Raw genomic sequence first — 13,291 nt, forward strand, 5'->3', positions numbered from 1 at the left:
CTTCTATATATAAAGAGTCCAGTATAATAAATATAATTTACTCCAATATGCATAGGCCTTTAAGGCTTCATCCCTCTGTACATGTCTAATGGGTAACACTCTCTACAGGAGCAGTCCAGAAAGTAATCCCTAAGAGAGGCTTAGCCAACAAGATGGGAAATCCCCAAAATTCCACTATATATTATATTAAAACAATTGAAGAAAAATGCCAAAATCATCCAATCAGGGACTGTTGATTCCAATATCTGATAAGGGTATTATACTCTAAGACAGCTGCTTTCAAACTCTTAAAAAAATAAAACTCAAACCTCTCAAGGGTTAATGTTGTGGTCAAACTCATAAGTAATGTGTAAATTGGCACAATTTGGTAAAGTATCTCATTATGAATATTCACACTGTTGATACTAGTAATTCCAATTCTAGGAATCTATCCTGATAAAATTATTAAGTTGGGGACAAAATGTTTTTTCGAATAATTGCTGGAATGTATTTCATAGATTGGGGCAAAAGTTAATGTGCCATAGTAGAAGAATAGATACAAATAGTTTTAATATCACATTTCCTATTTTTTATGAAATAAGAAAAGGTGTAAAATACTAATTAAGAAAATAGCATACAAAATATTATATTTACCATGGTCATAATCATCTTATATGTGTATGTATACACACAAATACACACATCAACACGCATTAAGGGAAAAAAATGGACCAACATGTTCATAGTAATTGACTATAGGAGAATTTAATTTCATTTTTTTTATCCTTCACATTTTCCAAGTTTCTTACATTGCAATATATTACTTTGGTGAAGAAAATCTTAAAACTCACTTGTTAGTTCTGTCATCTGAAAAAGTAACAAACTGAGGCAAACACAAGACTTGAATGGGTTATGAAAACCTATAAGAACTGAATCATCCATTGCCCATTCTCTTTTGTCACTCCTTTACAATGACCATCTCTTACTTTGCTCTTGTTCCCCTACTTTTTATCCAATTCAATGTATGCAAATATATGTTATTCTTGGAATATGTAAAAGTTCTTTATGGAGTGTCTTAGGATTTTCAGAGGACAGGTATACATACAATATTATATCTCTAAACATGGGATATGTCCCAGTAGAGTAAAAACCCAGGGCTTTGAAGCCTGACTCAGTTTCAGTGTTTTCTTTCTTTTTTTTTTTTAAACTTTTATTTATTTATGATAATCACAGAGAGAGAGAGAGAGAGAGAGAGAGAGAGGCAGAGACATAGGCAGAGGGAGAAGCAGGCTCCATGCACCAGGAGCCCGACATGGGATTTGATCCCAGGTCTCCAGGATCGCGCCCTGAGCCAAAGGCAGGCGCTAAACCTCTGCGCCACCCAGGGATCCCCAGTGTTTTCTTTTTTAAAAGAGTGCTAACAATTCCAATCTTGCAGATTTATAATCATAACCAAATGAATTAAGGTAATGTATATGAAAATACCTGATTTTCAACAATTTTCTTTTTCCTTTGCAAATTTAAACATGACAAAATTGGATTGTACAGAGAGCAATAATACTCTCCAAAGGGCATTTATGAAAAATTATGATTTAAGATTGTATATGGGGCAGCCCGGGTGGCTCAGCGGTTTAGTGCCACCTGCAGCCCAGGGCGTGATCCTGGAGTCCTTGGATTGAGTCTTGCAATGGGCTCCCTGCATGGAGCCCTGCTTCTCCCTCTGCCTGTATCTCTGCCTCTCTCTCTCTCTCTCTCTCTCTCTGTCTCTCATGAATAAATAAATAAAATCTTTAAAAAAAAGATTGTATATGTACATTTGTATTTAAATAGGTTCCTAAAGCAGAAATTGTGACCAAATATTGGCTGTGCAGAATGAAAATGCTAACCTTACACTAAGCTCCATGCTATCTGTGAGGGAAAAAGAATATTATTCTTTACCAGAAAGAACACACATTTTCTGTTATCATATCCAAAGTTCAGGTTAGTATAGCTAAAAGCCAGATGTATAAAAATTTCCAAGGGTTTTATATCCCCACCATGAGTAAGTTTTGGTCACTAGAGTGATTAAGGTATAAAGAAGAATTTTTAAATCATTAGACAAATATTTTTGAAAATAGAGAAATAATTGCATTTGCTATAAAAGGGGGGTTTAAGACTCAGTAATACCTTTCATTCTCAGTGGATAAGGTACCAAAGAGCTATCCTATGAAAAACCAGTTTCTGTCTTTCAATACACAAGTGAATGTGTATATACATCCCCTCACTGTAAGTGTGTATTCTATACACATTTCTTAGTATTCTTGTTTGCTGATTTAACATAACTCATATAGATTTGGCTGTTTATTTTTAAAGCGTTAGGTTATTACTAATCTTTTATTATTATCAGTGATGCAATGAATACTTGATATATGTGTTTTCATGTCCAACTCTATCACTTACATTTAAAATTTAGATAAAGATATATGTATTTTTATATACATGAAAAATAAAACTGTCTTCTGAAGAGGTTGAACCAATTTACAGTCCTCAATGCAGAAGATTGCCTGTCTTTCCATACACTTTCCAAGCCTGTGCAACATACTTTTTGATCTTTGCTGCTCTGACAGGTAAAAATAGCACCCAAGTCTTAATTTGTATTGTTTTTATGTTACATGAATGAGACACCTTTCAACTGTTCTCTATTTCTCTATGTTTATACCCTTTTTTGGTCTTTTTATTGGACTGTTGGTCTTTATATATTAGATAATTTAACCCTCTGTTACATGTGTAGCAAATATTTTTCCCACTTTCATTTTTGTCTTTTTGATTTTGTTTATGGTGAGTTTTTTTCCATACATAAATTTTTTTATATTCTTAGAGTAGAATTTGTTGGTCTTTCCTTTCATGGATTCTGTGTTTGTATATGTGTGTTATTTAGAAAGGCCTTCTTCACTCCATTATTATTTAAAAAATTGTCCTATATTTTCATGTGGTATTTAAAGCTTAACCTTTGTATGATTGTTGTTGTTATTTTTTCTTTTTCCCTCCAGGTCGAATTTATTTATTTATTTATTTTTCCGAATTTATTTTGGTTTAAGGAATCTTCTTTTTTTTTTTTTTCAGGACAGTTGCTCAGTTGTCCCAACAGACTTCACTGAATAATCCCTCCCCCTCCTCTAATACAAAATGCCACTACTGTCACATATTAAAATATTGCAGGTATGTAGGTCTCTTTCCAATTCAGAAGAATATCAAACATTGGAAAATAATGGAGATAGCAGCAGAGCTGGTAGAGAAATTGAAACCAATGTGGAATAACAAAACAAGAAAATATGATAGCAATGTGGGAATAGATCAACATAAAATGAGTTTCCTGGCACTAAGTGACATCGGACAGACACTAACTTAAGAGTAAGAATGAGAAGAGAGTTCTTTGAAATTGTTCTCCATCTTACCTGTGGAATTGGTTGCAAAGGAGGCAAACAACCATATGAGTCTCATAACTACAGGGAAAAAACTTATGGTTGCTGGAGGGGAGGTTGGTGGGGGGATTGAGTAACCGGGAGATGGGCATTAATATGAGGGTACTTGATGTAACGTTCCATGTAAGTGGTGAATCACTAAATTCTACCCCTGAAACTAATACTATGCTGTATGTTAACTAAATTGAATTTAAATAAACATTTTTTAAAAATCTTGGGGCATCTGGGTGGCTCAGCGGTTTGGTGCCTGCCTTGGGCCCAGGGCATAATCCTGGAGACCCGGGATTGAGTCCCACATCGGGCTCCCTGCATGGAGCCTGCTTCTGCCTCTGCCTGTGTCTCTGCCTCTCTGTCTCTCATGAATAAATAAAATCTTTTTTAAAAAAAATCTATGATGTTATAAAAACTCTAAGAAGTGTACAGCAAAGAATGGACTTTATTGAATGTAATTTTAAAAGTGTAAAGAAAAGGAATAATGCAATAGTTCAGGCATTAGTAATGAAAAGTGTTTTGTGAAAGGAAGCCACTAACTTCTTTTCCCATTCTCTCTTGTGATTATCCACTAGTTCTTCTCTGAAAGAGGAAACACAGTCCTTACATCATCTAAAAATTGTGAAAATGTAACATATCATTCCCTGGCTTGCTCTAAATCCAATTATTGATTACAAAAATGTGTTACACATTTTAAGGAAAAGTGTTGGTGAAAAGGACAGGTATCATTATTTGGATGATAACTTAGGAAATAATTCTTCAAAGCATTCAACAGTTCTTGGGAGTCTTGGAGAATAAAGGAAATCTGGCTTTCTCAACAATTCCTATTTTTTGCCTTTTTTGCTGTTTTTGTTTTATGTCCCTCCAAATCTTATGTTCTCTTCCTTTCACTGACAAGGTTACTCTGAGCAACAGAAACCAATTCATACTGAAGTATAGCTGACCAACTAACATCTTCCTTTATATTTTTCCCATAGGGTTTTCACAGCAAAAACATGAAGCTTTGGGCTAATGTGAAGATACCCGGAGGACGCTATGGCCAATTGTATGAATTGTAGGTTCAAGGTGGCTGGGTGTGAATCATGATGCTGCTACCCCTGGGTGAGAAACCTTGAGCAAGTTATCTTATTAGGGTGGCAAGAATATTTAACCTCATAGGATTACTAGGAAAATTAAAACAATAGATATACAAATAATTTTAAAGTGCCTGGCCCATGAGTAGAACTGGCCCAGTTCTTTGTTGTGCTGTTATTAATTTCCAATAAGCAGGTGGTTGTGGCTCCTCAGAACCAGAGATCATGTCATATTGCTCTGTAATTTGTATGAGGTAGGAATGAGATAGTAGAAATAACATGGGAAAGCCTGCATTTGAGTCCCTACCAGGCTACTACAGAAGTATAATCTTGGGAAGGTCATCTGTCCTTTCTAATCTCAGCTTCCTTGTCTATAAAATCCTGACCACACAGGACTCTTAGGAAGACAGAACGAGATGATGTATTTGTGTAAATAGTTCTGCCAACAGAAAAGCACTGCACATACGTTAATTATTATACTACAAAATTTCTATTCCGGTCATAGATTATTGTTATATTCTTGGTTAACAGGTTCATATTCATTCATAGAATGAATGCATATAAGATTCATTGGAGATATAAAAATAAATAATAAAGGAAACTTGTTATTGCATGCTTCTACTTTAATAGAATTCTAGTTTGAAAAAAATCAAAAGTTCATAGCTAAGAAGGCATGGAGAAAAATGTTTATGAGTCTTTTATGCATTCCCAAATTGAGTTTTTGTGTTCCTAATTAATTAAAAAAAGAAAATATGCATGTTTTATCTTCCATCATAATCCAAAAGTGTTTTTTCTCTCCGTTATAATTCTAGGCTATGATGCCAATCTGCAATTTCTTTTCTGGAAAAGTCCATCTTTATAGTATGATCTTGGTACTAGCCTATTATATAAGAATTGGGTGTTACAATATAATTAAGAAAAAGAATAGTGCGTTTTGAATCATCATACCACAAAACAGACCCAAATGTAATGAGGTATTTCTCCTATACTTCAGCTGTTGTCCTTAGGACTCTGAGGAATATCCACTCAGTGTATTACATGTTTGAAAAGGAGTCCCTACCCAATTAATGCATGATGCACGTGGAGAAACTCAGTAAACTGCAAAGAGCTTTCATAGGTAGGATGCTATTATAATTAGTATCATTGGTAAAATACCTAATGGGCATGTCAAACATAATTTGGTCAAACCAGACTCTGGTCCCCGCCCCTCACCCAGAATGGCTCTTCCTGCAGTTTTTCTATCTCAGTTCATGGTAACTCCATCCTTCCAGTTGCCTAGTTCAAAGACCTAGGAGTCATTGTTGATTTCTCTCTCTCTCTCTCTTTTTCTTAACCCATATCTAATGCATCAGCAAATCCTGTCAGCTCTACCCTTCAAAGAATTCTCACCACCCACACTGCCCCATGTTGGTGCCTGGATTCCTATACCAGTGTGCCACCCCTCTCCTTGTTTTAGTCTTTGCTACTGGACTTTCTGGTCCTTAACTTACTAATTTACTTTTACTTTGATTATTGTTTGTCCACAGGGAAGGGGATTGTTTTGTGTACTTTTGCCTCCCTTGTGTCTAAAATAGTAGCTGGCATGTAGAAGACACTCATTATATTTATTGATTAAAAAAAAAAAAAAAACAGCCTCTTAACTGGTCTCCCTGCTTTAATTCTTGCCCCTGGCAATCTATTTTCAACAAAGCCTTCTAAGTGTTTCTGCTAAAAACTAGGAAGTTATCACTTCTCTGCTCCCCCTGTCACTCAGAGTAAAGGCCCAAGTCCTTACAATGGTCTATGAGAGCCTACTCCCAACTCCCAGCTCCCGGCCTGCATCCACCTATACCTCTGACCTCACCTCCTCCTACTTTAGCCTACTTCTCACTACCCTGGCCAGGTGTACGGGCTGTTCCTTCTGCTTGGAAAGCTCTTCCCCTACAGTCTCATGGCTTACCTTCTCACTTATGTTAGGTCTTTATTCAAATTTTCTCTTCACGGACAGGCCTTCTCTGGCCACCCTATGTACAGTCATACCCCCACCTCCACCACTCCCGACCCCTACATTACGCTTACATATAACCAGCTTATGTCATCCACCTTTTATACTATTTTGTGGACTGACTTTCTTCTCTCTCTACAATGTGAGCTCCACAAGATCAGGGAATCTGTAAAATCTCTTTCATTTCCTGCTGAATCCTAGTAACTAGAACATGACTTGGCATGTAGCTAGCTGATGGTCAATTACTATTTATTGAATGAACAAGTGATATTCTCTCAGCAGGTATCTAAACCTACAGCGGTAGGTAGGTAGTCAGCAGAACAGAGAACACTCGTTATGAATCACCCTTATAGGTCATCTCTAGTTATCATGGTTTCCTAAGGAGAACTGGCATAGTAGTTTATCAATCTTTTTCCAAATAAATCAACAATATAAAAGTTCTCCTTGAGAGAGAGAACTTTTAACTTCACTCCTACTCCCCTGTTGTTGTTGTTTTAGGGCACTAGTAAGGATTTTTCCCATTAAAATGTATTTATTTCAGAGGCACATTTTTCCCCAAATCTGCCTTACCCATGTTTTTCTGGCCACAGTTGCAAAGTTGAGTATTTGGTGCCAGAGGCAACTGATTAGGTTAAAAATACATACTCTGCTTTAGGCTGGCATCCATTTGTATTTCATTATAAGATGATATTAAAAATTATGCCTTGGACTCTTAACTGTCTACAGCATAGCGCATCTGTCACCCCAGTTTGTCCTGACAGTCTGCCTAAGAGAGTGGGTAGAGCAGTCAGTGATACTCCCAATAGCAGATAAGGGAATTTCTGGCCCAGAAAAGTTGGTAATATAGGAGACCTTGGCATGATTTCCTACTTTTATTTTATAAATCTCATTTTATTACAAGTCATCTCAAACCCCAAATAGGAATGGCTGTCCTAGGTTATGCAATTAGTGTTTTTGAAAAAAGCCTCAATTTTGGACATACTATTGGGATGTTGAACATCTGTACTTAATACCCCATCATGATGTTTCTTCTTGCTAAAGCTGAGCTCTAATAAACTGGCAAAGATAAACAGGATCCAACCACCCTGTGGTTTTAATTTCTAGGAAAGCACATAGCTTATGAAACTATATTTTTTGCCCTAAATTTTTATTCAGTGGTAATCTAATTTTAGACATCCCTTCCCCCCTACCAGGGTGGTTTCTTCTTTCTCAGATTTAAAACACCTGAATATTATCCCTACTAAAATAGCATAGAAGTCACCCTTTTCAAAATGATCTTTAGCTGAGACCCTGTGCCTGGACCAAACTCCCTCCCAAATGCTCTTATAGAACTCATGCCTTTGTCCTAGTGTTGTCTCTTGTGAACTACCCATTTACCAGCTGTCTCTTTCCACGGATCCCACATTTCTGTAGAGCAGGGATTAATCATATCTATATCCCAAGTAGCTAACAGTCCATGCTCACTATATGAAGGCTGAATAAGCAAATGGAAAAAGGTAGTCATCAAGATGAATGGTAAGAGAGGGGCAGGCGATTTCACTCTGATATTGGTTCCCTTCCATATCCCCTTGGTCCCCCACCCCGACCCCATGCTCACTTTCTATTCTCTAGACTGTAGAGTTTGGAAGTAGAAACCAGAGGTGACCTGTCGTGCTCTTTTCTCTTAGGAAGACAGGTGCTGGCAGGCAACATGCAGCCATCTGGGCCTCCATGCTATCGGCTCTAAATAGGAGGGCAGACCTCACCTGGGAAGGCCTGTGGTAGTTCAGCACTGCCCGTTGACTGGAGATTTGTCTGTGTAATTCAGGAGTTCAGCATTAGGCAGCATATTTGCCTATAGTCATAAACTCAACTCTCTGATAGTAAAGTGATAATCTGGTCTTCAAATCTGATTTTTGCTTGTATTTCATTTAGCAATTGGTTCAGAAATCAGGGCATGGAAGAGGAATTTGTGTGTGTGTGTGTGTGGGGGGAGTGGAGCTGGAGTTGTTAAATTTCTTTCCAGTATGGACCAGTGGGTTTTGAGATTTTTAAATTGAAATATTCCTCCTATGCTATAAATTATAGGTCCCCCAGTCTGTCACTGTCTTTTCAATAAAAGAGAGGATGATAAGGTGAGATACTGCTCTGAAACAGCACATTTTTGAGAATTCAGCAAACCCCAAAAAGCCTAGAAACAAGGGATAGACTTTATAATGATAAAAGCCTTTCTATGCCACCAGTAGAACATTTTGTTTTGCCCAAATTCTTAAAATCATATGGAGCGGCTGGGACATCTGGGTGGCTCACTTGGTTAAGCTTCTGCCTTCGGCTCAGGTCACGATCCCAGGGTCCTGGGAAGGAGTCCTGAGCCCAGTTCCCCGCTCAGCAGGGAATCTGCTTCTCCCTCTGCCCCTCTCCACTGCTTGTGTTAGCTTGCATGCTCTCTTCTCTTAAATAAAGTAAAATCTTTTTTTTAAAAAAAAGTAAATATCAAATTACCTGTATCAAACTTTTGGCCCTCTCTCCCCCAATATCACCGCTTTCCCCAAATCTTCAAACCCTGTCCTAATGGACATGCAACCACATGCATTGGATCTGCCGGGACCCCCTCCACATTTCTTCCCATCATGTTGGAGGAATGCTTGAGTCTGGCCACGATGGAATGACAGATACCTTTTCATACAAGGCATCTGATTTTATCCATGGTATGGAATCCAGAAGTATGGACCCAAAGACATCAACCTGATTCAGGGGCTGAATAGCTTTACATGTCCCACAGAACTATTTTGTCATTACCCAAGCCTGGGGACTCTGCTAGATCAGAGTTTTGGCAGGTAATAAAATATCCCAATTTATTTGGTGGTGGTACTTATTCTGGCTGATTTGACACAACCCTGACAGGCAGGTATCACCACCCACATTCTATACATGAGGAAACTGACTTGAAGATAAACACAGCTAGTAATGGGAAAGGTGGGGGGATTTGGGTCCTTATCTTTTAGTTTTCCATAACTGCACAAGGTATACCTATTCTTCCCCAGTGCCTCAGAGGGGCCCCATCCCCATTACTGGAAAATGCACTATGAATGCAGGAGATGCTGATGGTGGAGGGGAGGATGTGTTTAAATGGAATAGGTAGAGTATTACCACACGGCTTTTAAAGAACTGTGTCATTTTCCTGAACAGATAGGGAGAAGATGAGCAGAAAATTGTACCTGGAGGCATGTACAGGGTGCAATAATTATGTGGCTACCGATCTGTAGGTCAATATCCCCAGTGAACAGGTTTAAATAGAGTTTGGGGATGGTGATTTCTCTAACTGGTTTGAAGAAATTACATTAATACACAATAAGCAGGACACTCCTATGAGCCTCTGCTTCTCAAAAGCTTCTTTTCCAAGCTGAGCTTCCAAATTCGAAGACCAAGCCTCGTTTGTTTGCTGTGTCACTGGACACTTGGGGTTTTCTCCTTTGTTGAAAAGTGTTGACCCATCTCTTATCAAGAGAAGTAGGTCCCCACAAAATTGCCCCTCAATCTTTTTGTTGTAGTACCAGAATCCAAGTACAATGCCACTTACTTCCACGTGTGTTACCAAAATGAATAAATACTAGATAACCCAAAGTTCATTCTCAAAGACATGCCCACAAGGAACTTCAGACCTTTTGTATTTAGTGTCCCCAGAATTAATTTAGTGTCCCCAGTCCAACAAACACAGTATCAACAGAGGCTTATTTTTCCTCTTTGGCCCTTTCCCTCCTGCACCCAATACAATTATGTTCCCTAACCTGAAAGTAAGGAACCTAACAGGCCTAGAATCATCCTTCATTATAGTCACTGAAATGACTGTCCGACCCCAAAGCTCATGTCTGCAAAATATCCCTCCTCACGCTCTCCTCCATTCAACTTCTGTGATTGCTGGTCAAATTCTTAATCTTAACATTTTTTCCCTAGTCTACTCTTATCTATTCCTCAGTAGATTCCTTGCCTTCAGTCTCACCTTTGTAGAACTCTTCGGAAACCTGCTTTCTTTAGGACTGCTGTCATAACTACTATCCTTTCCTACACTTTGACCCCTCAGTAAAGCTTTCGGGAGGTGCCCATCACACCTTTCTATCAAGGTTAAGTCCTCCTATCCAACCATCACCTCAGAGCTATGCCTCCAGCCATCACTCTTTTTGACATTGTTCCAGGTACTAACAAAAGTCAAATCTGTGTATTCAGACTATTTCTATCCCCTCGTCATCTCTCAAATATTGGTAACGATTCCTCTAATTCAGCAAGTAATAATCCCTATCATCTAAAAAAGTTTGGAAATCCCATATTGTCTGATCACACGTTCCCTTACTATTCAGAGAAGAGCCAAGAGTTCATTCAATTACACGTTCTACCTCCTTCCCCTGCCACACCTGGCCATGCAACTACCATGGTTACCAGCTCTGATCTGCTGCTAGGCTCTTACTCTTGGTGAGTGTTCAAGGTACACACCTTTGAACTGTTACTTTGACTTAACTTTGTTTTCCCTGTTTGATGCATGAGGTGCACAGCCTTTATAGCTCATCAAGTGCATTTCTCTTGGACTGTAAGTTATAGAGGGCTCTCCAGAAGTAAAAGGAGCTTTTTGCTAATCAGAATTCATGCAAGTAGATGATGTTTGATGATCATGAGGAGAGCATTCAAAGCCATTCAAATAATATGAAAATTTAATAGTCATATCTTGATTTCAGTCTGGGGCATGTAGTTATGCCATTTTCTCCACCCAAACACTCAGTCATTTCTGCATCTGGTGTAGCTGATCATACCCAAGAGTGGTGTACATTGCAATCTGGTTTTGGCTCTGCAAATTCATGCTATAAGCATCTCTGGGGACATGTGCCTATCACTAGAGCCTATGTAGTTAGGGACCAAACTTAAATGAGGATTCAAGTAAACAGAGCTTGATAAGTGACCGGCGCCTCATCGCAGCCATACTTACTTGGTGAGGTTGGGGAGGCTGCGCCTCCTTCTGTTGACGTGGTTGGAGGCTTTGTGTCTGGCACCGGCAGAGGTACAGGCCTGGCCATCGGGGGTGGCGGCGGCGGTGGCAACATCGGGGTGGGAAGGAATGGGTTGTGCACTTTGCCTTGGCTACTCCCATTGGGCTGTGAGCGTGGGAGCAAAACAGAACACGCAGAAGGAAAAGAAGAGACAGATATCAACTATTAGCAGCTTCTGAAAACAAAAGACGTATTAGTCACCACTTAGGTAAAATTACGAAGTATTTTAGTTGCTTGAATTCTTCCATAAAAGCAGATAGATAAAAAAAAGTTGAGGCATTCTTAAGGCATTCCACAGAAGTTTCATCTTAGGCACACATACTCAATGTATCCTAAAATGATCTCTTGAATTACTTTGACCTTCTCCACATCTCGCTTCCATAAAATGACCCACCAACTTTTGCTTGGAATGTTTCACTTCTGTATTAATTGCTACCTTCATCATCATTCTCATGATTATAATTTTTTAAATATATGTTTTACAAGTTGTAGGATTATTCCATATTGTCTACTTATACAGATATAATGAAGTTCCCCAAATATGCATTTGAAATTAAAAATAATATTTTATTTTCACTCCTCAAAGTTGATATTATATAACATTTAATAAATATGTTAAGGGAACATAAAAAATTTCTTTCACATATTGTATAACATCAGGCACAGAAACTTTAGAATTGAGCTGTCAAAATTCTGCTAGGGAAAAATATCACTTCTAATTTTGATTTAAATTATATAAGCATATGCCATAACAGTCATATTTATTTGGCTGCCTGATGTTAGAACAACCAAATAACAGCTCTTTGACAAAAGAAAGTTCCCCTCTGAAGAAAGCAATAAAATCTATTTTATTTTCAAGTTTTTCAAAACAGTCCCACAAAGAGACCTGCCTCAAGCCTTACAAAATTTTGATCAAAATGCAAAACCGGGATTTTGACAGTTATATAGGATAATGTCAGGACTATTTTTAAAGAAGTTAGAAATTTAAAAGTCAGATGCTTGCTGCTGGTGATCACTTCAGATTTCTCATGGTCTCCCAGGTGGCTTTTCCGATGCCAGACTTCAGTGACACTGCACAACCGGTAACCACAGCTGGTATTTAGGCTACAGTCCTGAATCAAAGTTCAGGTGAAGGAGAATCAGTTGTCCCAGGTTTAATAAGTGTAAGCTTAATAATTCTGTAGGGGCAGCCTCAGCCAGCCCCTCATCCACATTCTCTTATATATTTAGTATTGTTTCCTCAAAGACTATCTCGTCTGACAATCAGAATGCTGTGCTTTCTTGCCAGCAAACCTGCCCATGTGTTATTTCTGAGTGGGCTAAAGTCCATAAGTGAATGCTTTAGAATAAGCCAAGCAAATGAATACACAAGCAAAAAGAAAAAAGGCCCCATATTGATTTGTTGTCTAGACAGAAATGTATCTGCTAACACATCACCAGACATTAGTCAAAGCTGCCTGTTCTGTCTCAGATATGCACAATCAGGTATTTCTGCAAGGGTTGAGAAAATCAGCGACAGGGCGGTGTGATATAATATTCTAAATTAGGCAATGATAATGACGGCTGATCTGTGGCTTCATGTGTAGCTATTGGGAGAAAAGGAAAATCACATTTGGTTTTATGGTGGTCATTATTTACTATTCATTATTATTATTAGTGGCTGTGGGATACAGCTATCCAACTGTAAACACTTAGTCCAACTTTGAAATAAAATTTGTGATTTTTAAAAATCACTTTTACATTTGGAATACTGTTTCAAGTTGCAATTATTTGGTTTATTAGAGAAAA

General features: G+C 38.2%; 1 protein-coding gene across 16 annotated transcripts in view; it reads right to left on the reverse strand.

The window, feature by feature from the left end:
* NFIA (nuclear factor I A) overlaps positions 1-13,291 on the reverse strand; it is a 373,774-nt gene that overhangs the window by 45,692 nt on the left and 314,791 nt on the right. For all 16 annotated transcript variants that reach the window (XM_035717012.2, XM_035717008.2, XM_035717006.2 and 13 more), the window contains one exon: positions 11,443-11,608. In XM_035717012.2, the coding sequence (XP_035572905.1) occupies positions 11,443-11,608 (166 nt within the window). The remainder of the gene's footprint in view (positions 1-11,442; positions 11,609-13,291) is intronic.

The sequence above is a fragment of the Canis lupus genome, chromosome 5 (assembly GCF_003254725.2).
Source record: "Canis lupus dingo isolate Sandy chromosome 5, ASM325472v2, whole genome shotgun sequence".
Taxonomy (NCBI): domain Eukaryota; kingdom Metazoa; phylum Chordata; class Mammalia; order Carnivora; family Canidae; genus Canis; species Canis lupus.